At 42.8% G+C, this 27,382-nt stretch overlaps 1 protein-coding gene across 6 annotated transcripts in view; it reads left to right on the top strand.

The window, feature by feature from the left end:
* The window catches only part of LOC125928549 (cytochrome P450 3A12), a 134,677-nt gene that overhangs the window by 76,704 nt on the left and 30,591 nt on the right, over nt 1-27,382 (top strand). For 3 of the 6 annotated variants that reach the window (XM_049639275.1, XM_049639272.1, XM_049639276.1), the window contains 2 exons: nt 9,020-9,182; nt 10,348-10,759. The exons of 2 other annotated variants lie outside the window; for them this stretch is intronic. In XM_049639275.1, the coding sequence (XP_049495232.1) occupies nt 9,020-9,182; nt 10,348-10,443 (259 nt within the window). In that variant the 3' untranslated portion in view covers nt 10,444-10,759. Of the gene's footprint in view, nt 1-9,019; nt 9,183-10,347; nt 10,760-22,054; nt 22,681-27,382 lie in introns of those variants that run through there. One more of the 6 variants, XM_049639277.1, reaches the window with a different exon arrangement.

Below are 27,382 nucleotides of genomic sequence, written 5' to 3'. Positions count from 1 at the left end.
TCCCAAAGCAACAGAATATACTTTCTTCTCGAGTGCACATGGAACATTCTCCAAGATAGATCACATACTGGGTCACAAAACAGCCCTTCATAAGTATACAAGAATTGAAATCATACCACGCATACTTTCAGACCACAATGCTATGAAGCTTGAAATCAACCACAGGAAAAAGTCTGGAAAACCTCCAAAAGCATGGAGGTTAAAGAACACCCTGCTAAAGAATGGGTGGGTCAACCAGGCAATTAGAGGAGAAATTAAAAAATATATGGAAACAAACAAAAATGAAAATACAACAATCCAAACGCTTTGGGATGCAGTGGAGGCAGTCCTGAGAGGAAAATACATTGCAATCCAGGCCTATCTCAAGAAACAAGAAAAATCCCAAATACAAAATCTAACAGCACACCTAAAGGAAATAGAAGCAGAGCAGCAAAGGCACCCCAGACCCAGCAGAAGAAGAGAAATAATAAAGATCAGAGGAGAAATAAACAATATAGAATCTAAAAAAACTGTAGAGCAGATCAACGAAACCAAGAGTTGGTTTTTTGAAAAAATAAACAAAATTGACAAACCTCTAGCCAGGCTTCTCAAAAAGAAAAGGGATATGACCCAAATAGATAAAATCGTGAATGAAAATGGAATTGCAACCAATTTCTCAGAAATACAAGCAATTATCAGGGAATACTGTGAAAAATTATATGCCAACAAACTGGACAACCTGGGAGAAATTGACAAATTCCTAAACACCCACACACTTCCAAAACTCAAACAGGAAGAAATAGAAAACTTCAACAGACCCATAACCAGCGAAGAAATTGAATCGGTCATCAGAAATCTCCCAACAAATAAGAGTCCAGGACCAGATGGCTTCCCAGGGGAATTCTACCAGACATTTAAAGCAGAGATAATACCTATGCTCCTCAAGCTGTTCCAAAAAATAGAAACGGAAGGAAAACTTCCAGACTCATTCCATGAAGCCAGCATTACTTTGATTCTCCCCCAAAATTAAAGAAAATTAAAGAAAAATAGTTTTAATAGAAATTGAAAGTAAATATGAAGTTTTTCTCCTTCTGTATTCAAGAAAAAGAAAAGAAACAAGAGAAAAAAGAAAAAGAAAAAAAAGGAAATCATTTGAAGATTTGAAAAAATGAATATACTGAAGTAGACTAAAATAAAATGATGGAAGTAAAATAGAATTTGAAAAAATTTACACAAAAGTAAAAATAGAGTAAAAAATTAAAGAAAAATATATTTAATAAAAATTGAAAATAAAAATGAATTTTTTCTCTTTCTGTATTCAAGAAAAAGCTAAAAGGAGAAAAAAACGAAAATTGAATAGATGGATCTGCCAACAGATTGAAGCAGGACTGAAATTACTTTGCTTTCCCCTAGAAGTCAGACTATGAAGCGGTTTATAGTCCATAAACTAAGCAGGTGGTGAGACTTATGTTCTTGAAGAGCAAGGTTGGCCCAGTTGGGTGGGGCTCAGTGTAACAGCTCCGTTCTCCACTAGATGGCACTGCTAGCCCACTGGGGTGGGGTGTTGTGGTGGTCATACGTGCCTATGCGCAATTGTGGGGGCGGTGAAAATGGCGCCGCCTCGCTACCCAGTCTCTAGCATCGGAACTCTCTTCTCCCTGATCAGCAATCGCGAACCCATCCTCTGTCTTCAGCTTTCGTCCACTTCCTGGTTTTTCACTGTCTGTGACCAAGTCCCAGGCAGTACCTCTCTCTCGAGTTTTATCTCAGATGTGGCTGTTTTCCCTGGCCCCTTACTTCTGAGGGACTGGGGCTTTGCCCCATTCCGCCCCTCTGTGGGAGGGTCTCACCAAGCAATGGCCTAATGTCGGCTGCACCCAGGAACGCTTCCTGGACACTGCTGCTGCTGGTGCTCTGAGACTGCGGCCAGGTGCCAGCCCTCCCTAGAAAAGTTCATGAGATAGTGTAGCAGCAGCATCTCAGGGATTATGGAAAATCACAACACACATCTGGCACCAGGCTTCACCCTTAACAACCTTGTTCCAGCACCAGCAAATGTGGCCGTTCTCTGGGGTCTGCTGGGACCAAGTGGCTTCAACGGTCTCTACCAAATGTCCTTCCAGCAGTGGAACTGCTTTTCCCTGTGTGGCCCAAGAACCTTCTGGACCCCACTCTGCTCCTGGGGATTCGCCCTTCCCACCAGAGCACCGCCAGTTATCAAGCTATGGAGTTGCAGACTCTGCACTCCCCTTGTATACAGTCTTAATGGAATTTAAGCCCTCTCCTTTCTCCTTTAGTCCCTGCAGCTGTTTCCAATTTTCCACTTCTCTCCAGCTGCTTTTGGGGAGGGGTGTTTTTCCCGTATTCTCCCTCCTGTTTCCATCTCTCTCTCCCCACAACAGCGTCTCCCTGCCCACCATAGCTTCTCGCTCCCCAAGTTCACCTCTCCGCACTGCGTACCTGCTGAATTCTGTGGTTCAGGTTGTGCAGATTGTTGTGTTGATCCCCCAATCAGTTTTCTAGGTGTGCAGTATGGTTTAGTGTTGGTCTGGCTGTGTTTCATGGACGTGAAACACAGAAAAAACTTCCATGCTGTTCTGCCATGTTGGCTCCTCCTCTCGTTGAGAATTTTTGCATTCAGATTCATTAGGAATATTGGCCTGTGATTCCCCTTTTTTGGTGGGAACTTTGTCTGGTTTTGGAATCAAGGAAATGCTGGCTTCAGAGAATGAGTTGGGGAGTTTTCTTTCCATTTCTATTTTTTGGTACAGTTTGAGAAGAATAAGTATTAACTCTTTTTTCAATGTCAGGTAGAATTCTCCTGGGAAGCCATCTGGCCCAGGACTTTTGTTTGCTGGGAGATTTTTGATTACTGATTCAATTTCTTTGCTGGTTATAGGTCTGTTCAAATTTTCTATTTCTTCCTGTTTGAGGTTTGGTAGTGTGTGAGTTTCTAGGAATTCATCCATTTCTTCCAGATTGTCCAGTTTGTTGGCCTATAATTTTTCATAGTATTCTCTTATAAGTGTTTGTGCTTCTGTGGTGTTGTGATCTCTCCTCTTTAATTCATGATTTTATTTATTTGAATCCTTTCTCTTTTATTTTTGATAAGTTTGGCTAAGGGTTATCAATTTTTAATGCAACCCCTATCAAAATAACACGAACATTCTTCACAGAGCTAGAACAAACAAACCTAAAGTTTGTATGGAATAAGAAAAGACCCCAAATAGCCAAAGCAATTCTGAAAAAGGAAAACAAAACTGAAGGCATCGTGATTCTAGATTTCAAGCTATATTACAAAGCTGTAGTCATCAAGACAGTAAGGTACTAGCACAAAAACAGAAACATAGATCAATGGAACACAATAGAAAACCCAGAAATGGACACACATTTATATGGTCAACTAATCTTTGACAAAGCAGGAAAGAATATCTAGTGGAAAAAAGTCGCTTAAACAAAAGGTGTTGGGAAAAGTGGATGACAACATGTAGAAGAATAAATCTGGACCGTTTTCTTTTTTTTTTAAGTTTGTTTCTTTGTTTGAGAGGGAGAGAGAGAGAGAGAGAGAGAGTGCATGAATAGGGGTCAGGAGACAGAGAGAGAGAGGGAGACAGAGAATCCGAAGCAGGCTCCATGCTGTCAGCTCAACTGGGGCTTGAACCCATGCATCATGAGATCATGACCTGAACTGAAGTAAGACATTTAACCAAGTCACCCAGTTCCCCCTGATTACTGTCTTACACTGTATACAAAAATAAATTCAAAATAGATGAAAGACCTAAATGTGAAACAGGAAACCATCAAAGTCCTAGAGGAGAGCATAGCCAGAAACCTCTTTGACCTTGACTGGAGCAACTTCTTACTAGACACATCACCAAAGGCAAGGAAAACAAAAGCAAAAATGAACTACTGGGACCTCATCAAGATAAAAAGCTTCTGCACAGTGAAGGAAGAAATGAACAAAACTAAAAGGCAACCAACAGAATGGGAGAAGATATTTGCAAATGACATATATGATAAAGGGGTAGTATCCAAAATTTATAAGAAACATCAACACCAAAAAAAAAAAAACCCAAACAACCCAGTTAAGAAATGGGCAGAAGACATGAATAGACACTTTTCCAAAGAAGACATCCAGATGGTTAACAGATACATGAAAAGATGCTCGATATCACCCATCATCAGGGAACTACAAATCAAAATTACAATGAGATACCACCTCAAAACATGTCAGAATGGCTAAAATTAACAACACAAGAAGCAACAGGTGTTGGCAAGGATGCAGAGATAGGGAATCTTCTTTCACTGCTGGTAGGAATGCAAACTGGTGCAACCACTCTGGGGAACAGTATAGAGGTCCTCAAAAAACTAAAAGTAGAGCTGCCCTATGATACAGCAATTGTATTATAGTATTTGCCCAAAGGATACTAAAATACAGATTCGAAGGGGTACATACACCCCAGTGTTTATAGTAGCATTATCAACAATATCCAAACTATGGAGAAAGCACAAATGTCCACTGACTGATGAATGGATAAAGAAGATGTGTGTGTGTGTGTGTGTGTGTGTGTGTGTGTGTGTGTGTGTCTGCGTGCGCGCACACACACACACACACACACACACACAATGGAAAATTATTCAGCCATCAAAAGGAATGAAATCTTGCCACTTGCAATGATGTGGATGGAGCTAGGACATATTATGCTAAGCAAAATAAGTCAGAGAAAGACAAATAACATATGATTTCAGTCATATGTAAAATTTAAGAAACAGGAAAGATGAACATAGGGGAAGGGCAGGGAAAAAGAGAAGAGAGGGTAAAAGAAACCACAAGGGACTTAAAAAAATTTTTTTAGGTTATTTGTTTTTTTTAATTTATTTAAAAAAATTTTTTTAACATTTTATTTATTTTTGAGACAGGGAGAGACAGAGCATGAACAGTGAGGGGCAGAGAGAGGGAGACACAGAATCTGAAACAGGCTCCAGGCTCTGAGCTGTCAGCACAGAGCCTGATGCGGGGCTCGAACTCACGGACCGCAAGATCATGACCTGAGCTGAAGTCAGCCGCTTAACCGACTGAGCCACCCAGGCGCCCCTAAATTTATTTTTTTAATTTACATCCAAGTTAGTTAACATATAGTCAACAATGATTTCAGGAGTAGATTCCTTAATACCTCTTACCCATTTAGCCGATCACCCCTCCCTCAACCCTCCAGCAACCCTCTGTTTGTCCTCCATATTTAAAGGTCCCTTATGTTTTTGTCCCCCTCCCTGTTTTTATATTATTTTTTTCCCTTCCTGCATGTTCATCTGTTTTGTCTCTTAAAGTCCTCATATGAGTGAAGTCATATGATATTTGTCTTTCTCTGACTAATTTTGCTTAGCATAATACCCTCTAGTTCCATCCATCTAGTTGCAAATGGCAAGATTTCATTCTTTTTGATTGCTGAGTAATACTCCATTGTATATATATACCATATCTTCTTTATCCATTCATCCATCGATGGACATTTGGGCTCTTTCCATACTTTGGCTATTGTTAATAGCACTGCTGTAAACATTAGGGTGCATGTGCCTCTTTGAAACAGCATACCTGTATCCCTTGGATAAATACCTAGTAGTACAATTGCTGGGTCGTAGGGAAGTTCTATTTTGATTTTTTGAGGAGCCTCCATACTGTTTTCCATAGTGGCTGCACCAGTTTGCATTCCCACCAGCAATGCAATAGAGATCCTCTCTCTCCGCATCCTCGCCAATGTCTGTTGTTGCCTGAGTTGTTCATGTGAGCCATTCTGACAGATGTGAGGTGGTATCTCATTGTGGTTTTGATTTGTATTTCCCTGATGATGAGTGGTGTTGAGCATTTTATCATGTGCCAGTTGGCCATCTGGATGTCTTCTTTGAACCAAGACCATGAATAGCCAAAGCAATCTTGAAAAAGAAAACCAAAGCAGGAGGCATCACAATTCTGGACTTCAAGCTGTATTACAAAACTGTAATCATCAAGACAGTATGGTACTGGCACAAAAACAGACACTCAGATCAATGGAACAAACTAGAGAACCCAGAAATGGACCCACAAACATATGGCCAACTAATCTTTGACAAAGCAGGAAAGAATATGCAATGGAGTAAAGACAGTCTCTTCACCAAGCAGTGCTGGCAAAACTGGACAGCAGCATGCAGAAGAATGAACCTGGACCACTTTCTTACACCTTACACAAAAATACACTCAAAATGGATGAAAAACTAAATCAAGACAGGAAGCCATCAAAATCCTTGAGGAGAAAGCAGGCAAAAACCTCTTTGACCTTGGCCACAGCAACTTCTTACTCAACACGTCTCCGGAGGCAAGGGAAACAAAAGCTAAAACGAACTATTGGTACCTCATCAAAATAAAATGTTTTTTAAATATTTATTTATTTATTTTTTATAGAGAGAGAGGGGAGGGAGGGAGGGAGGGAGGGAGGGAGGGAGGGAGAGAGAGAGAGAGAGAGAGAGAGAGAGAGAGAGAGAGAGAGATAACAAGCAGGGAAGGGGCAGAGAGAAAGAGGGAGGCACAGAATCCAAAGCAAGCTCCAGACTCTGAGCTGTCAGCACAGAACCCAACGCAGGGCTCGTACCCATGAACCCTGAGATCATGACCTGAGCCAACTGACTGAGCTACCCAGGCACTCTACCACAAGAGACTCTTAAAGATAGAGAATAAACTGAGAGTTGATGGAGGGAGGTGGGTGGGAGTTGGTCTGGATAGGTGATGATGAGTAATAAGAGGGCACTTGTAATGAGCATTGGGTTTTGTATATAAGTTACGAATCACTGAATTCTACTCCTGAAACTAATATTGCACTGTATTTTAACAAAAATTTAAATTTAGAAAGTTCATAAAAATTTTTACAAACTGTAGTTGAGAAGAAAGAATATAACATCATTGTCAGTCCCAATATGTCAAGATTATTAATAATGTATGTCCTTGTGGACACTTTTCTATGCATATATAGATTACTAAAAGGGTGGCATTATATGTTTTTGAGCTACTTAATGTAACAGTAAACTATAAGCAACATATTGTATTTGTGTTTGTGATTATATGCATATATCATAATCATCTTATTCAAGGAAATGGGACTTTTTTCCCTTAACGTTTTTCTGTCCACTCTAGCTCTCTGAATTCTCCCCCTATGTCCTCACATTCCATGTTTGTAAACCTTGGCCACCGTTTCTGCTACCTGTAGAGCTGAGAGGCTTGGAGCTTAGAGTCCTCATTCCTGGCAAGAGGAGCAACCTCATGAGGATGGGGGCGCACACAGATCCTGTGCTGTCTGTGGCTGCAGTCCTGTGCTATCTCCCACCTGTCTTGGTATCTGGGGTTCATCCAAAGCAAAGTCATCTGCTCTCTAGCCATCTGAGACATCCTCCTTGGAGGAGGGGCCTTGAGCTTTCTCTCTGGGAATCCAGAGCAGAGTTTGGCTTTGGGCACAGCTTGAATTCTGCAAAGAGTTGGTACTTTCCTGTTTATTGTATTGGTGAGAAAAAATTGGAGTGAACTTTGTAGGGATCCAGACTTTTAGCCCCTGACTCTAAGCTCCCTGATGGCCGAGCCCATGTCTTGTTGCATGGTGTCCCTAGTGCTAGCATTGTGTCTACACTTAGTACTTGCTGAAAGAAGTCAGAATTGACCAAGTCACCTGTTTTCTGGACCAGAAGACCTGGTGGTTCCCACAAGCTCAGCAGTCCCTGCTCCTGTAGCTTCTCAAACAGAAACCAGGGACTCCTGGTACTTCTCTGTGATTCACTCAGTCATGATATGAAGTGCTTACCTATGTGTGTCAGGGACTGTGCCAGACAGTGCCAAATCCACATATTAAAAATGTCCATTATGGAGAATTTTTGGCACATGCACAAGCATATTCTATACACAGTTCTATGAAATACTTTCAATACATCTATATGTGCCCATCACCTGCCCAACAACCACTAACCCATATCAGCTGCCCCAACCACATGCCATTACAATTCCTCATGTTATGCCGTATTACTTCAAGGCACATCATCTGTAAATATTCCAGAATGTTCTCCATAATATAAGGACTTTATTCATTCATTTAAAAAATATATTTATTTATTTGAGAGAGAGAGAAGAGCAAGCACAAGCGGGGGAGGGGCAGAGGGAGATGGAGAGAGAGAGACAGAATCCCAAGCAGCCTCTGCGATGTCAGTGCAGAGCCCAAGGTGGGACTGGAATTCACAAACCGTGAGATCATGAGCTGAGCCGAAATCAAGAGTTGGATGTTTAACCAACTGAGCCACTCAGCTACCCCAATAATATAAGGACTTAAAAAAAAAAAATACTACTGACAATGTCATTATCACTTTCCCCAAATCCACATTTTCCTTTAATATAATCAAATATTGAGGAATCAGTTTTGAATAAAACATAGGACTAACCTTCAGGAACTTTTAGACTCATGAGACAGGTGACCAAGAATTCAGTGATTATACTGATTATACACATTAGTGAATATGATTAAAGTGGAGCAGCATCGTGTGCTCATGCAAATCTTCTGACCAGCTGGCCTGTCTTAGTGGTTGGGGGATTCAAGGTGGGAGGAGAGGGAAGAGAAGGGAAAAATAACAATCTAAATCATGGGAGGCATTTCTCCTGCTTCCTTCTCTCATGAGCACATGACGAACATAAGTCAGTGGAGGCAGGAACCTACCTTTCCTTCAGTCAGTCTCATTGCCTGCTTGCCTTTCAGACTGTGAACACCTCCCCATGCTGACTGTAATTCTAGTGTTTAAGATGACTCTTCCCTTCAACAACATTCATCTCATCTCAACAAGACTGACTGCTCCCACAGGGTAGGGGAATGCAGAGGATATGTAGCTTACAGTTGTCACCGCAGAATAAGCATGGCAGGATTTCAGTGACCAGCCCCCCAAGAGTGTCCTGTGTAGTCCTGGTTGAGAACCCCACACATGTGGCTCTTGTGGTTTTTATGTTTCACTAACTTGTTTCCAACTCGATTTGTGGAACCAGGTTCAGTAAGAAGAACAAGGACAGCATAAATCCTTATATATACCTGCCTTTTGGAACTGGACCCCGAAACTGCATTGGCATGAGGTTTGCAACCATGAACATGAAACTTGCCCTTGTCACACTCCTTCAGAACTTCTCCTTCAAACCTTGTGAAGAAACACAGGTCAGAGAACTTTCCACACAAAGAATGTTTTACTTTTTTTTTAAACTAAGAGATATGGTTTGTGTGTGTGTGTGTGTGTGTGTGTGTGTGTGTGTGTGTGTGTGTTTGTATGGGCTCATTCATCCTTATAATTTGTTCCATTGGCCAGAGAATCTATTTGGAGTCATCTGTGACCTTTAAGGGTCCTTCAGCTCTGCGTGCCACATGTGTGGTTTATTAGCACCCAATAATAAGGGACATCTGGTCAGGTCAACTATCATGACTGATTATGCACAGACTTTTGAACTTGACAATGTTTTAAATTTATTTCAAATCCCCTGAAAGGAAGGGAACATATTATGCATAGTCATGATGTGCAGTTATTAATGCAACATGACTTTTGAATGATGCTATTCTCTACCACAACTTACAGATGCTCTCATAACCATGGTTCTCAACCCCTACTTGTACATTGGAGTCAGTGGGTTCAGGCCATCTCAGAAATTCTTACATAATTCACCCAGAGTGTGGCTTTAAAAGTGTCCCCATTGATTGTCATGTGCAAACAAGGTTGAGAATCACTAGTGTGAAGCATGTCTGTCAGATGTGAGGGACTCCCATGGTCCAGACCATGTGGTTATTTGGCCCCACCTTCCATGAGCCCTTCTCCAGTCAAAGCTGTGTTCCCTTTCTATTGAAATCTGCTATCATGAATGGATATTTCCACTGGGAGAGATGAGAGGATGTTTAGCATTGAGGATGGCGATACAATAAAATGTGTAATGTCCACTCAGGATGACTTTGCAAGCTTCAACATATACAAAATTAACTGTATCACTTTTTAAGTGGCATGCCATAATGACTAAGAAACTGTTGTAAATTGTAAACACTCATCCTTTTAACCTAAAATTTAAATTAAAAAAGAACACAAACCAACATGAGATTGTGTCCAGCCTGGTACAGAGTAGACACTCAATAGATATCCTTTTGAATGAATGATGGATGAATGTTTCCACACTCCGGTCTTGACAGCTTACAGAGTAAGTTTAAAGAATATGAGAATATGAATTTAAATGTAGTATTTATATGTTTAAACTCTTACTCTCCTTCATGTATCTTGCCTGCTTTGCTTCTGTTGTCAATAGAACTTCATTTTGGTTTTCATATGCTTTTGTAACTGTTGCAGATCCCCCTGAAATTAAATGCTCAAGCTATTATTCAACCAGAAAAACCCATTGTTCTCAAGGTTGAGCTGAGAGATGGGAGTGTGAGTAGAGCCTGACTTTCCCTAAGAACTTCCCCTTTGTTCTTCAAGAACCTGTATCCCAGAACACCAGAGACTTCATTTTACTTTGTGAGTACAACCCAGAAATGAAGATGGGCTTCACATACTGCTTGTGATGGATGACGAGGGATTCCAAGTTTTCCTGGTATCTGCATGGAGCATTATATGTTGTGGAATGTGAGGAAGGTGACTAATAAGTGCCAGACACATAGACTCAGCCTATCCGGTCCCAGTTAGTACCATCTATTCTCCTGAGAACTGATCGATAATAAAAATTTCTCACCAGTTATATTAAAAAACTTTAATGAAACAATTTTTGTGGTGACCATAATAGTGACATTCATATCACACATCTTATTTTGAATATTATACATTAACTATTACACTGAGTGTGTCAATCAACATCTCTTTACCAACGTATTAACTGATGTCTTCCTGCACATTAAGGGGGAATCCATAGAACTAATGAGTGAGGGTCAATGAGTGGATGTTTTTGACCATCACAGTCACTAGGTGGGTGGGGCTTGCTCAGAAGTCCAACATGTTATGTTAAGGTAGGTGAGAGTCAATACACTGTTACTTTGCCCACTTCTCAGAAAGTTTAATTCTTCCGGTTTTGGAGCACATATTTTTTTTTATAACACTCAATTGAGGCAGTTTTTATTACTAGTTTTGATATAATGTTTTCATTTAATCTGCCCTGGAGTTCTGCCAGACAGGGAACATGCTTTTTCTTTGTGACCTAACCTCAGCCCCCTACTGTACTAATACAATGAACATCAAATAAGAGATGGTTGATTGGTCAGTAGATTGGGCAGAAAAGCTAAAAGCATTTGTCCAATTCAGTTGGTATGAGAAGCTGCACAGGATTCTTCCTTTTTCCCCCATTTACTCCCTTCCCCTTCTTTCCTTTCTCCTCTCTTCTCTTCCGTTGCCTTTCCTTCCTGGATAATTTAGTTTTAAACTAATAGGTGGTACACAGCCAGGTGGGCAGCCCTACCTTGGGGCTCCAGGGCAGAAAAAGAAGTCACAATGACTCAAAGACAGAGACAGAGTAGGGAGGGGAGTATGTCCACATATGGAAGCAGCCTGGCATGAATGTGGGAGCCCAAGCTTAGTGAGAAGAGTGTCCACACAGAGGGGCTGGTCTTGTGAAAGCCACCACATCCTAAATATGGATGGGCAACACAAGTAGTATGAGGAGGGGATGTTAAGTGATGTTAAGTGATGGAGTGGGGATTAGTTACATAAAGGGGAACTGATAAAAGTAAATATATTAGGGATAAATGGAAGCCAGGTTTATCACTGTTGGAGAAGGGAGTCACTGATGGAAAGGGAGAAAACAGGAATGAGATTATGTATTCAGAGATTAGAACTGAGTATATCAGTGAAAAAATCCTGCTTTTCTAGAGAGATAGATGATAGGTAGATTGACTTAAAGATAAATAGATGTGTGTGCATAGGTGAAAACACATATCCCCTACCTTTCTCCACAGACAGTTCTTAGAAACAGTGACACTGTAAAGGCAGTGAGCACAACTTGTGCTCAAATCTTGGCTTATTAACATCATTTTCCACTGAAAGCAACTAGGGCTTTTCAGAGAAATGGCTGATCCAGGCTGGTGGAGCACATGATGAGCCTGGAGCATCTTGTCCTGAACAGTGATGGGGACACATCCAAAGGACACAGCCCAAGAAGTTTTATGGGCCCATCAGGCATGATTTGGGCATCATGATAACTAAGGACGGGAAGCGATTATGACCCATTGAATAAAACAGGAAAACACAATTACCCACAGGTATAATAAATACAGGATTGATTATAATTGATGAGGACACTGACACAGTTTCAAAGTACTACCACTCAAACACCCATGAGCTGCCAGAGGAAAGAGCAGTTCACACAGAGAGACCTGGCAAATGAATGAGTGTCATCGGGGAAAGGAGGAAGTGACGGCGTGTCACTTAATAGGATTTGGTGAAAAGAACTGAGCATCACCTCTGGGATATTCTTGCTGAAGAGGAAAACCTGAAAGAAATCCTGAAAAAAAGCCAGACAAACCTGACAGAGGAAAACCTACTCCTAATCTGTACCTGGTGTATAATCTTCAACAAAACCAAGGTCATGAAAGTGATTAAAAAAAAAGAAACAAGCCCAGAGTGGAGTCACCTGCCTGCAAATTCCACCTCACAGCAAACCAAGGCTAATGACACTTTCAACCTATCCCAGGAAGGTGACCTTTTACCAGTCTGGCTGAAATTTCCTGATGAGTCATCTGCAAGATAGAAACCCTGCAGGTCCTTCCCTCAGAGAAGGGGTCCTGGCCTGAAACCATTGCTTTTCCTTCTAAGTACTTCCTGCCCCACCCTTCTTCCTCTAAAACCCTGCATCTTGTACACCTCCTGGGAGCATCTGTCTCCCTGTCAGGTGGGATGCTGCCAATTCATGAATTGCTTAATAAAGCCAATAAGATCTTCAACTTGACTTGCTGGAATTTTGTTTTTCAATAAAAGTCAGAGACACACTAAGGAAGTGTTCCAGACTGAACTACAGAAACCAAAGAGGAGTGACATGGAAACTCCAGTGAGTGGATTGGGTCCTTCAGCTGTAAAGGACATTGTGGGGACAATTGGGGGAATTGAGGGCTATGATGAATACATGGCAGTAATGTGTTAGTGTCCATGCCCTGACTTTGATGGAAAATGTCTTGTAGGAATAACAGATTATGAAATATCAGGTCAGCATTTACTCTGAGATTGATCAGGAACATAGTTCTTGGAACAGACTCTTCTGGAAGCTTGTGATTGTTCTTGGGAGAAGTGGTTCAGAACAACTGTGGATCTACACAGCTCTCCCCTTCCCTTGCCTTCGTCTGACTTGTATTATTTAATACAAGGAGGCAGCACCACACAGTGATTGAGAGACGGGGATCTCTGAAACTGGAATTCCTGAGTTTTGAATCCCAGTTCATCAGGACTGAGTCTTGATGAATCAATGGCTTTGGGTAAATGAGGAAAAGGTGCCACTTTTACATAGCTGGGCCCTTAGGGCTTGGGCTGCCTTTCAGCACCTGTATGCCCCTCAGCGAATACTACTGTGCACAAATTAGTTCAGGTTTAGTCATTGTCTCAGGCTGGGTTCCCTAAAAGCAGAGCCTGAGATGGGGGCTCTGAAGCAAATGTTTTACTCAGGGAGTGATCTTGGGGGAAAGGATTGAGGGAAGTGGGGTAGAGCAGGAGGAAAAGCTGAGTGAGTGTGGTCTTGGGGGAGCCTGATCTCATGATGAGCCCTGGGGCAGGAATTGTATTATAGAGTGGATGTCACTTTGAGACAGGAGATGGCATCTTGTACCCCATTGGTTGGTATTGGACTGGGCACTAATTCCCAGGTGAAATGGCTTCAGTTTGGTCAAGAGCGAGTCCCTGAGAATGGGACAACTGTGAGCTAATAAGAGCCAGTAGTCTCAGCCTTTGGGGAGTGAGTATGCTGCCCAGTGACAGAATTTGGCACCTTCCTCCTCTAAAGACACTTACACGTGGTGCCTTGAACTAATTACTTAACACCTTACTGCCTTGGTACTTAGAGCCTCAGATTCTGTAAAATAGGAGAATAATGACAGTGCCTATCTGAAGTGATGATGGAATCAGATGATGTGTGTGTGTGAGGTACTTAGGACACAGACCAGGGAGCACGCAGCGAGCATGTAATCAATGTCAGCTATTACCTTCATGGCTGTATTATCTTCAGTCCTCAGGAGGCCATGTCAGTTTTGACATTTGGGCTCCAGCCTTGTCAACTCCAGCTTCCATCTGCCATTTTAGAAAGTAATCACATACATCATTCAGAGAGCTTTAACTATGAAGTTAGTGGTGTATCAGCCGATGCTGTTCAGGAGTTTTCCAAAGAGCAGTAGCAATATCCCCATTCTAGAAGTGCCTTTGTCATGTGAAAATTAGTCATGTGACCCCCACTGAAATGGAGTGGGGAGGTTTGGCAGGGGGCACTGTCACACCCTACCACTCAGACCCAATAGGAAGAGACAGACTTGACCTTGCACTACTTTACTATCCCAGCTGCAGGAAGAAGGGCTTTCCTTGTCACCACAACCCAGAACCCCTTCTCCCAACAAGAGCTCTGCCAGTGAGAAGCCACCACACTTCAAACTCCAAGGTTATTCTGTGAATTTTAGTTTATAACCCCCTTCCCAGCCTCCCCTTTTCTCCTGGAAAAAAATAAACAAACAAATAACCTCCCCCTAAAAAAAACCCATCACTCCCTTTGTTCTTTAGACTTGGCTATCTATGGTTTTGCTGAAGCTTGTTTGTCCTGGATTGCAATTCTCTTTTTTTCCTGAATAACTCCCTTTTGGTTGGTAAAACAACTGGCAGCATTGGGGCACCTGGGTGGCTCAGTTGGTTGAACATCCGATTTCGGCTCAGGTCATGATCTTGTGGTTTGTGAGTTTGAGCCCGGCCTCAGGCTCTGTGCTGACAGCTCAGAGCCTGGAGCCTGCTTCAGATTCTGCATCTCCCTCTCACTTCCCTTCCCCTGCTCATGCTCTGTCCCTCAACAATAAACAAACATTAACAAAAAATTTAAAACAACAACAACTGGCAGCATGTATGTATGTATGTATATATATATTTAAGTTTATTTATTTTAAGAGAGAGAGAGAGAGTGTGAGCAGGGAAGTGGCAGAGAGAGAGAGAGAGGGAGAGAGAATCCCAAGCAGGCTCCATGCTATAAGCACAGAGCCTGACTCTGGGCTTAAACCCACAATCTATGAGATGATGACCTGAGCCGAAAGCAAGAGTTGGATGCTTAACCAATTGAGACACGCAGGTTCCCCTAGCAGTTTTTATTTCTAAGGCTAAAAGTCATCACACCTAAGGGTGGATGGTCTTGGGGGCAGGGATGCACTGCAGTGACAGGTGACAGGAGGGAAACCTTCCCACTGCATTCATGTGGGCTTTCTCCAGCCCTCTCTTAATATTGCTTTTCTGGTACCAGAGTTCCGACCAGTTAGTCTGGTCTTTTCCAGGCTATGCAGTGTCCAATATGCATGAAAAGCTAGGATGAGATATGCTTATCTCTTTTTTTAAAAAAATATTTTTAGGGAAAGAGAGAGAGAGCATTGTCCTTTTATGGACCCACCACACAACTGCCCCCATTCTGTGGGCACATTGGTGCTTTGGTGGGCTTTCCCTCAAGCTCAGTTTACTGTTATCTTTATTTTTGTGGAGTTATGTCTCTGTTTCTCACATAAGAATGTAAGTGATAGAATATGCTAGGTCTTAATGTCTTGTAGTTTTGGTGAATTGACTTACCTTCATTTGACTTCAGGTGAAGTGCCAGAAGCAAGCACTGCTCTTAAAGTCAGCTGCTCCAGGTATCAATGTTGTCATGGCCATGGCCACATTATCCAAACTTTGATCCTACCTTTTCCAGTGACTTGCAAATGGTTTACATCATTAAGCCTCATGACCCTGGTACTAATGATTAATTGGACTATTTACAGAGTAATGTGACCTCTGCACTCTCCATGTTACTAAAATTTGAAGGAAGTTCTTCAAAAAGGAGATTATGCCATCACTCTTGCATTCCTTCAAAATCACCATGCCAACCATAGCCCTCTTAAGCCCAAGAATATAGAAACGGAGAAGTTGTGGCTCCTACACAAGAGGATCTAATAAATTACTTGGAGACACAGAAACATAATTACTGTACATCCAGTGTGCCCCAGGTCCCCTGCTCCATCCCATGAGAGGAGAATGGATCAGTATTAATTTGCTGGGCTCCATAACAAAGTACCACAGACTGAGGAGCTTCATCTACAGAAGTTTATTCTCTCACAATACTGGAGGCCAGGAGTACAATCAAGTGGTTGGCAAGGTTGGTTCCATCTGTGGCCTCTCTCCGTGGCTTGCAGATGACCATCTTCTCCATGTTTTCACATGGTCTTCCCTTTGTGGATGTTTGTGTCCTGCTCTCCTCTTAGAAGGACACCAGTCATGTTAGATTAGGGTCCATGTTAGTGACCACATTTAACATCTTTTTCTTCATAAAGACCACACTCCCAACTGCAATCATGTTTTGAATTGCTGGCAGTTAGTACTTCAACTTACAGATTTGGAAGGGACACAATTCAGCCTATACCAGGATCTGTGTAGAAACCCTATGGGCCTGCACATGACTATCACAGGAGAGCTAGGGGACCTGCAGCAGTGAATGTGAACTCTCATCAAAGCTGGGTGGAGGGTGGGGCTGGATCCTGCATGCCAGTGAGAAGGGCCTAGGTCATCAGGGGCAACTCCCAGGCCTGATCGGAGCAAGGACACAGCTTCAGACCATCAAGGACCCTCTGTAGAACCAGGGCAGGGATCAGGTGTCACCTGTAAGGCCTAGGGTAGAGAGAGGATCTGAGGCCCACTTTTCTAGCCCAGAAGTCACACCCCCAAACATTCTGAGCTCATTCTGGGAGGAGCAGAGAAAGGACAATGGGGGACAGGATCAGAAGACTGAACTCAGAAAACTTGTTACCCAAGTGACCAAGAAGTGGTTTTATGAAGAAATTCTCCCTCCCCAATCTCACCCCAAAAAGGGTCTCATGGGGGATGATGATGTCATCTATGAAAAGTTAAAAAGCTACATTGTCTTCAAGCATCTGTGTATTTTCAAAAGCACTGTATCTCTCATGTCTGCAATTGGAACCATAACACTGTTGACCAATTAAGAAAGATAAAAGAGGGGTGCCTGGGTGGCTCAGTCGGTTAAGCCTCCGACTTCAGCTCAGGTCACGATCTCACGGTCCATGAGTTCGAGCCCTGCGTCGGGCTCTGGGCTGATGGCTCAGAGCCTGGAGCCTGCTTCCGATTCTGTGTCTCCCTCTCTCTCTGTCCCTCCCCCGTTCATGCTCTGTCTCTCTCTGTCTCAAAAACAAATAAACGTTTAAAAAAAAATTAAAAAAAAAAGATAAAAGAATCAGAGAACTGGAAAGAGTCTCACCGTTCAAATCCAAGGCTTTAATTTTACAGATTTCTCATTTAATCCTCCTAACACCCCCTTGAGGAAACTGAGTCTCAGAGGGATTAATGACTTCCTCAAGGTGAGAGAGTAGAAAAGGTGGCGTGTGGCTTCATTCACTATGCTGTGCTGCTTCCAGATGAACTTATTAATCCCAGACCCACAAAAGGCAGGGATGAGATGGACCTCCCAGACCCACAAAAGGCAGGGATGGTTTGAGGCTATTGTTGGCCCCGCTGCTGTCCTCTCAGGGCCTACACACTGCCGAACACACCATAGGTCTTCAGTAAAATATCTTGAGTCTGTTTGGGAAACACATATTGGAAATAGCACGTGGACTCCACCAGTACCTCTCATCATCCTGTCATTTGGGGATTTCCCAGCATCAGCTATCAGGAGGTACATCTGAACCTCAAGCATGTATAGAAGGTCAGCAGGAAGGTTCTTGTTTCGGATTTTGTTCAGATCCACAAACATTTCCTAGGCACTGCTCTGGATCAGGTCCAAATGTGCCCTGTTGGTGGGGAAAAGTCAGACCCTTGAATAGATAGATTCAGTATGGTGGAAGGTCAGCCTCAGTTCTTTGAGAGCACAGAGAAGGAGCACTTGTCCCCAAAAATGGTTGGGAGGAGCTGATACCTGATTGGGGCTTCTAAAAACTTATTTTACTAAAAAAATCAAATGTATAGATGTACATTATTTAAAAAGTTGAACAGTGCTAATGGTAGTTTTAACAAAACCAGTGGCATCTTTCTCCACCTGATATCTTTCTTGGTTTTCTCCCTCATTTCTGTAGAGGCCATCTCCTTGTAGCTTTCAGAAGAATAATGAAGAGGAGTTAATTTTTGTTAAAGAATGTGCATTTCTGAATATATCTCTGCTCTACCCTCATGCTTGATGGATGATTTGAGCATAAAATTGCTTGATGGATGATTTGAGCTAGAAGTTTCTCCATGAACTTGTAGACATAGGGACTTGTCTCTACTATTGCTGTTGAGAAGATTCCGCCCTTCTGGTTTCTGATTCCTTGTACTTGACCTGGGTCTTGCTCCCCTCACTCTTTCTGCAAGCATTTGGGATTTTCTTTTTCTCCCTGGTGTCTGAAAGTTCATGACAATGTGCCCATGAATCTGCTGTCATCCGTTATTCTAGTCAGAGCTGTCCAAGAGACCTTTCTGCAATGATGCAAATGTTCTGTATCTGTGTTGTCCAATATGGTTGTCTCCAGCCACATGGGGGTATTGTGCACTTGAAATGTGGCTGGAGTGGTGAGGAATTGCATTTCTGATTTTTTCTGTTTTTAAATAAATTTATATTGAAATCTAACCACATTGTGTTCAAGGGCTATAGCGGGTGGTGCAGTGCATTGGACTTTCAATCTGGAGACTTTTGCTCTTCAGTTCTGGGAAATTTTCTTGAATTATTTCATTGTATGTAGTCTCTGTTCTAAAATCCCTATTGGCCAGATGATAGAACTCATGGTATTATTCTCTAATTTTCCTGTATTTTCCCTCCCATTTTTTGGAGTGAATTAGTTACATAAAACTAACCTGGTGAACATGTGTTATTTAAAGTATGATATTTTATCCTTTATTGATCTATTTGGATTAATATTATTTTTAAAAATATTATGTTTGAATACAGTTTAAAATTTATATGATTAGTGAGATTTTGGGCAATTTGTGCTCAAGTGGAATGCCTCACTCAAATTGCTCTGGTCATAGTTCTGCCTGGAAATCCAAACTGAATTTTATAAAAATACTGTGTTGCTAAGGAGGGAATGAGCTCTCCTTACTCCTTTTGTTTAGTTCTTTTTGGGGGTTAGCTTTTATTGACCTACAAGGCACTCTACTTAGGGAACTGTTTAGAGACAAATTCTGCCCACTAGGAGAAAGAGGATGAGAGGAATCTCATCCCAGTTGGGCTTTAGGTCCTATAATGGTGAGAAAATACGAGGTGTGGTGGTTCTGCTCCAACCCCTGTGTTTACACAACTGGACAGGCACTGTAGGCTCAATGAAGTCCAGGAAATTAAGTCTCTAAACATTAACATTCTCAGTAGCTCCTCACAGGCAAGGAGGTAAAAAGAGCCATTTAAACATAATCAGTAAGAAGGAAAAAAGTAAACAGTCCACATCCACCAAACACCCAACCTTTTAAGTATGTTCTAATTAAAACTTGAAGTCAAGTGTCCTCCTCTTGCTAAAAGAAAATATGTTACATTATTTAGAGTTATTTTATAACTCTTGTCCTCTCTCACCCTTGGACTAAACTATTTTAAGGGTTCATGTGGAGTGACCGTTTCTAAAAGGCCTGCAGAGGGTCTGGTATCTGGCTTAGCAAAGTCACCAGATATACCAAATACTATTACTTTATTGCAGGTATCTTGATTTTAGCTCAATGTTTGTGTGGTTATTGGTTTAGTCTCTCTCCCTGTTAGAGTGTTGGGTTCATATAGTCTATATAGTCTTGGCCCAGGGACCGAATGCAGCAAGTGTAGAGCCCACCCAACATCTAATGACAATGGGAGAGGTGCCCACCTCCTCCAATGCCAGGATGTTCACAACCTGTCACTTTCTCACCACTCCCACACAAACTGTAGGGCCCAGACACCCACACTTAAATACCACCTGGTTACCTGGAATTGGCAAGATCAAGTTTGGCCTTACTGAGAAGAATGGGAGTTTTCCCAGTTAGAAACAGACACTTAAACTTTCCTTCATTTTTGCACACTTGAGACTATGATCTGTGAAATTTGAATGTGATGCACAGATCATTCCAGGGCAACACTGCTTCCCCTACTGTGAGCACTTCTCTTGGCCTGTGGAAGTCAGGCCATGCTTCCCCAAGGAGATGTCATGTGAGCTAACAATACAAAGGGATGAGAATATTAGACAGCTGGGCTCCCTGCATCCCTGAGTCCTGACAACTTATTCACCTACACTGATATCTGAGCCTAAGTCTTCCCTAAATATTATTCAATTCAATTTTGACCAGTAGCTAAGGAGACTAAGGAAGCTGATAAATCCTTCACTGTTAAGGAGGATGCATAGTTATTCTTACTTGGCTGTACTATAATTATCTTAGTTTTCTCTGTCTTCAACTTGAATGATATCTGAGTCTGAGATCTGTTTTTACCACATGCATTTGGAACAGAGTTTGGAAAGTTCATGATGAGCGTATTAGTATAGGAAGGAGTAGATGAGAGCCATGGAGTCTATGGGGTGTTCTTCTGACACACAGTGTCTTCTTTCATACAAACTCTGAGGATGCTTCAAACTCTGAGGATGCGAGTCTTGTCATGGCAGGTGTTCCTTTGTGGAGAAGAATGGGGCACAAAGCTCATGCTTCTATTTTTCTCCCTTGCAGACAAATCCATCTGCATTGGTTCAGTGCTGGCTGCATTGTAGTCCCCAGCAATGACAAGCCTATCACTTTTGGGATAGATTTCAACCAGCTGCAGCAGACTCTGAGGTGAAGAGGGTAGGCGGATGCTCATTTTAAGCTTAGTTATGAAATAATCATAGCTGAGCATGGGGTTTGGAGAAGGATAAAAGTCTATTAGTTCCCACAGAGGCTTGGTTTCCAAGTACAATAAAAAAGGCTTTGTGTTTAGTTGAGAGCATTAAGTTGTCAAGAATTATCAAACGACAGGAATCGTTCCTTGATTCTGTGTACCTCTCTGCTGGGGAACAATACTCTTAGTACCATCTTGGCTAGCATCTGTATTCCCTGCTAAGATGAAGCAGAGTCCTTTGTTCTGGAATTATGAGGGAGCTGCTGTGCAGGTAGCCAAGGATATAGGGACAGAAATTTAACCAGTTCACTGTTGCAGACTTGGGTCTATTTCCCAAGTAGGGACCCTTATCAGGGAAGGGCAAACGTTGAATTGCTGAGCACAGTCTCCCTTTATGTTCACTTATTTACAATATGTTTTTGTGATCAATGGCTGTTGGAAATACAATTGCAGTCACTGAATCTCAGTCTAACATCTGTAAACAGGGTAATAGCATGGCCCTATGGAATGGTGCCCAGTGAAGGCACCAAAAGGGGGCAGAAATATTTCAGAATCCATGGGACTTTCTCTTCTACTTTTCCTGGGGATCATCTTCCAGCTTCCCATGTCTGTCCTGTGTTGGTATTCCAGCTTGGAGCCATTTATTTCTTAAATGGAGCAGGGCTCCATTGTCCCAGAGATTCCAGAGGTATGCCATGCAATCCATGGTTTCTCAGGACATGCAGACACAGAACATGAGTCAGAGTGATGAAAATGAGCTGATATAATTTCCAGAGGCTATGTCCTCATATCTCTCCCAGCAGGTAAGTGGCAAGGTCATCAGTGATCTTCCCACAGGGATATTAGGAAGCCCAGTAATTTCACTTCTACCAACTCAAGTCCACCAACCTTTCTGGATGCCCCCCTGAGCATATATACTTTTATGGAGACTAGGGACATAATGTTGGTAAGTACCCAGACTGTGCCTTTGAGAAGCTCTCTCTCTGTAAGGTAAATGGATGTAGAGACCAATGATAGGGATGGAGGGTACAGAGAACAAGAATAGAACTGGGGCTCATGGGACAGAAATTTCCCAGGGCAGGAGGTTGGCGAGGACAGACTCTAACAGAGGAGATTCTGTTAGAGCTGGGTTTGAAGGATGAGTAGGATCCTTCTAGGCGGCCCAGGGACATTTTTAGGCAGAGGAAACTACATGGGTAAAGATGAGTAGACCCAGCTTGTGTGAAGGGTTTCAAGTGTTTAAGGGTACAGACAGTCATGGTGACAAGGGCAACTTAGGGATTTAAGGACAATGGTTTTACGTGAACTTCTGTAACCGTTGGGATTACTGATAACACTGATTGAGTTGTTTATTGATTTCCCACAAAATATTGGCTCAAGGGAGGTCAAACTGGCAATGTCCATGATGCTTTGCCAACACTCATGGGTGTAGAGCACCTACAGGTGGAGCACCAGTGGCCCTTCTACTGGCAGTAGCTCCAGCCCCACCCCCTCTTCACTATATATATTCCAGCCTCACTGAATCACCGCTGGTGGGAAGGAAAGCTCCACACGCACAGGCCAGCACAGACTGGCGCACACTGCTGAAAGAGAGTAGAGGAGATTGGCAGAGGGAAGGTGGCCATGGACCTGCTCCCAAGCTTTTCCATAGAAACCTGGCTTCTCCTGGCTACCAGCCTGGTGCTCCTCTATCTGTGAGTAACTGTTCAGGCTCATCGCCTCTGGAACATTGCTAATCAGCAACCTCTACCCCTTTTTCTTGTCTGTTCTGTGGATGAAGAGTTAACAAAAGGAAGTTCCTGAAGTGTTGGGTGCTTCAAACAAGCTAGAAACACATAAGGGGTTATTATTGACCTCGCCCAGATCTGCAAAAGGAGTACCCCCATGCCACAACTCCAATTTCTGTAGCTAGGAGGGCTGAGAGACATTATTTTCTCCTGGGATGATCTTCTGTTTCACTACCAGTTGGGACGCGACAAACACCGAGGTCAGGGTCCTGAGGGTAGGGGAATGTAAGAAAAAAAGAGAAGAGAAAGTTTGGGAACAGGAGGGTCCCCTGGGCTGATGGCCCAAGTGACGACTTTATTGTTGCTGTACACAATCTTTTTTTTTTTAATTTTTTTTCAACGTTTTTTATTTATTTTTGGGACAGAGAGAGACAGAGCATGAATGGGGGAGGGGCAGAGAGAGAGGGAGACACAGAATCGGAAACAGGCTCCAGGCTCCGAGCCATCAGCCCAGAGCCTGACACGGGGCTCGAACTCACGGACCGCGAGATCGTGACCTGGCTGAAGTCGGACGCTTAACCGACTGTGCCACCCAGGCGCCCCCACAATCTTTTATAATATAAGACTCTTATGGATCAGGTCGTTCTAAGAATAATCAGGTTTCACATGATCACTGCCAGCCAAAACATTTAGTTCTGTGTACCTTGTGAACTTTCTGAACGGGTCACAAGACCTTGTTGATAAATTGCTAGCAAAATACAATTCCCATGTTTGTTTCTATCTGACTCGGGGTAGAAAAAGGGAGGTAGCATTACTGCCAACACCTGCAGACCACAGGCTTCAGGAACTTTCTCAGCCTTGACAAGGCTTTCGTATGCCCTTGAAAGTGGGGGAATGGGAGGGGGAACCACCGGGTTGGCTAAGTCAACAGGGAACATTGCTTGACCCAGTCTCAGCCTGGCACCGGGGCCCGGTCCCCCACAGTAAACCTATCAAGCAAAATTCACCTGAGGAAGATTAAGATCAACAGACCCCTGTGCCGTGGAGTCCTCACCCCATCCCAAGATCTGGGGATTCTGGAGGCAGAGGGAGTAGCTTGGGTCTTGTCTCATTATCTTCACCTTCCTGGTCTTTGTCTGCTGCAGGACATGTGTAAAAGGATTGGGCTTGTGTCTCTCAGGTGGCTCCTGCTCCCCTCCCTCCCACCACCAAGCATCATGTACACAAATCACTGGTACACTCAGACTTCCAGGGGGGCTGGATGTGCCTCACCTTCCTCTTCAGAATGGACTCTTCCCTCTTTTCTGTGCCCCTCTCCTGACCACTCCCCGACCTTGTAATATGCAGAACTCCTTACCCTAAATGAGTACCTTTAGAGCTGAAGAGACTTGGCAGAAATCTTGAAATTCTATTCATTTCAGGTTTTCCTTCTAGTGTCTGGGAAGTTTAGCATCAGTATAGAGATTTCTTCCTCCCTCAATATGAAATCTGCCAGCAGGCTGCAAAGACATAGCCCTGAAAGCAAATTTGGATATTAAATATGTTTTTTCCCTCTATGTTACAGTACAGGAGGAAAATAAAAATCATTAGCAGAGGAATTCCTTTCAGTGGTGGGTTTCCCAGTATCCTGAAGCAGGTTGGGAAAGGACTTAGTTTCCAGTTGTGGGTAGGAATGGTCCCCTCTATGTCCCATTTGACCTCTATCTCAATTTCGCTTTCTTTAAGAATAGAAAGGCATGAGGATGTGAACATAGGACATATAAGCCTGATTTTCATTTTCTGAGAGAAAGGTTAGGAATGCTGGGTGTGACAACATGTTCTGTCCCAATGACATTTAAATGTAATTGATGTGGTTTAATTTCATTCTTTTTAATACTAGGGTTTTTACTGAGATAAGACTATTTCCAGCTTGTTCTTTCTGAAGTCTAAAAGGAAGCTGTTAGTTTAGCCTTTGTGATTATAATGGTGCATAAATAACTTCAGCCTTCTAGAGTCATGTTGGGAATATGAATTTAGTGTACACATGCATACTTCTATGATATAGGTTGTGTATATGTTTACAAATGCCCAGCAGGTTATTTTAACCTCTCATCACAGGTGAGTAGTAAGACAGCCTGTGCTGATGTGAGAGGCATCCAGGGCTCAGAATGGAGTGGGAGAGTATTCCTCCCTCATAGCAGACCTTCCAGAGATACTCCTTGGTTCTGGTCCCACAGGAGGTCATCACAGGACCACAGGATTAGCATCTCATCTGCTTGGGGCCAGGGAACAGGGATACCATGTGAGTCATACTGTGTCTGGTCTATCTGGCAGTGGGGCTGTCACTGGTCTTTGCCACCAGGCAAACAGTATGTTATACTTAAAAGACACTGGTGTAGTCAAGAGTCAGTAGCTGTAGACAGGGCCCTCTGTCTATCAGTGCAATGTAAAGGCACTAAAAATGAGTCACTTTACTGTTAGCCCCTTCATTTGTACCAACAGCAGCATTACTCTACCAAAAAGAGAGAAGCTGGAATGAATCAGAAAAATTCATCTAGCTCCACCTCTGCATTGTATTGGAGCCCTGTGAGTTTAGACCAGGTCTTGCCTTGTGACCAGTGTTGCTGACACATTCACTCAATTGTTTGGCCTCACTTGGGAGTTGAATTAGCATGTTGATGGTCCAGAAGCCAGAATTGATTTTTTTAAAAATTTTTTAACGTTTATTTATTTTGTAGACAAGAGAGACAGAGCACAAGTGGGGGAGGGGCAGAGAAAGCCAGAGACAGGATCTGAAGCAGGCTGCAGGCTCTGAGCTGTCAGCACAGAGCCCGATGCGGGCCTCAAACCCACAACCATGAGATCATGACCTGAGCCAAAGTCAGACACTCAACCAACTGAGCCACCCAGGTGCTCCCAGAATTGATTTTTTTGTGTTGGTGATGGCCACCTGTACTTCTGACATCTGGTGCACATGTGTCAAAATGTTCTAGAGGAAGGATCTAAATATCCAGCTGGGTCGGGTTGAGGTCTCTCTGCTGGGTCCCTCAAACATATCCTTTCCTGCAATTTGGGGGGTTTATTTAATCACGTAATATTAGAAATGCTGGATGTGCACAAAATACTTGGTACCTGTAGTGTCTAAAATGCTAGCTTAGAAGAGGAGATGAGGAACATCTCTGGAACGTTTTGTCCTTATTCATTTTATGTTGCATAACACGTATTCTGCTATGAACTGGAGGTATGTGAAGGCTCCCTATCTGTTAGCTGAAAGCACTTGCAGGGTATGTAACCATTTCTACTTAGCATCCTTTCCCACCACTTTCTTAATTTGCCTCTATGGGGTTAGCCCTGTAGGCCTAGCGAGTTTATGGTTAAAACGGTGTTGGCAGCCTCTCCTTCCTCCACTCTGCTATTTCTCAGCAACACCTAACAGTAAGGCTTGCAGGGATCCAGAACCCCCAGTTGTGGGATTCCACAGGCAACTCCTGAAGGATGAATTGCAGGCAGTCCTGTATTAGGGAGCACCATCTGTAATGGACTTTTGAGATAGTTGATGCACAGAGTCAGTAAACTTAGTGACCATCTTGAAAAATTGAGCGGGCCTTGCAGTGTGCTGAACAGATGAGTATCTCAGGTCAGAGGACCAGATTCCACAGGGGGAAGAATAGCCTGGGGATGGATTGTTTACTTACTGGTCCTTTAATATGGTATTCATTTGGGCACATATGGGTCAATCCCCCTTCTCTGTAGCTGAAGAGAACCAGAATGCCTGACAACAGAGACTTGGGTGGACCTGATGGGATCTCACTTTTTAGTGAGGCCAGTTGAGCCTTTGACACAGTTTTCATTGTACAGAAATAAGAACACTGTGGTTGCTCAAGACTTCTGTGAAGATAGACTTAAGAAGGGCCTGATCCAGGGGCGCCTGGGTGGCTAAGTTAGTTGAGTGTCTGACTTTGGCTCAGGTTATGATCTCACTGCTTGTGTGTTCAAGCCCCTGTGTCGAGCTCTGTGCTGATAGCTCAGAGCCTGGAGCCTGCTTCAGATTCTGTCTCCATCTCTCTGCCCCTCCCCTGCTCATGCTCTGTCTCTCTCTCTCTCAAATATAAAATAAAACGTTTAAAAAAACGTTTATGAAACATTTAAAAAAAATTTAAAAAGAAGGACCTGATCCAAAACACCAACAGGGACTACAATGAAGGAAAAGCAGAAAGGTCTCTCTGAGAAAACTGCTAAGAACATTTTATTGGTAGACTCTCAGTAACCGTCTGGTATTGAGTGGATATATTCAGTAAAATATCATCATTCGAGCAGGAAAAAAATTTTCTCTTTCTCATTCTTTGGAGAGTGACAAGCTCCAAAGTCATGGCAGTGTCACTTACTAAATAGGCATGAGTGAATTTTCTGGAAGAATTCAGCATGAACCTTGTAGGAGCTCTCAATATGGAAGCATTTATCAAATGTTCAGTCTAGGATTTGGGATGGTGAAGTTTCCAGCTGCTTTTAGCTAATCATCATCATTCTTTGTGGGTCTCACAGTGGAGATGGGAAAGGAGATGATGAGTGAATGTAATTATTGCTGTTTGGATTGCTGTTACTATTTCTTGACTACATGTTACCTCCTCTCTTACCTGTTCTAGTTGTATCAGTGACTGGCCAGTCTCCACACCTATTTCACCATTGCTTT

This window comes from Panthera uncia, chromosome E3 (genome assembly GCF_023721935.1).
Source record: "Panthera uncia isolate 11264 chromosome E3, Puncia_PCG_1.0, whole genome shotgun sequence".
Taxonomy (NCBI): Eukaryota; Metazoa; Chordata; class Mammalia; order Carnivora; family Felidae; genus Panthera; species Panthera uncia.
The sequence above is the reverse complement of the archived record's forward strand: the minus strand, read 5'-3'. Positions and strand labels throughout refer to the sequence as shown.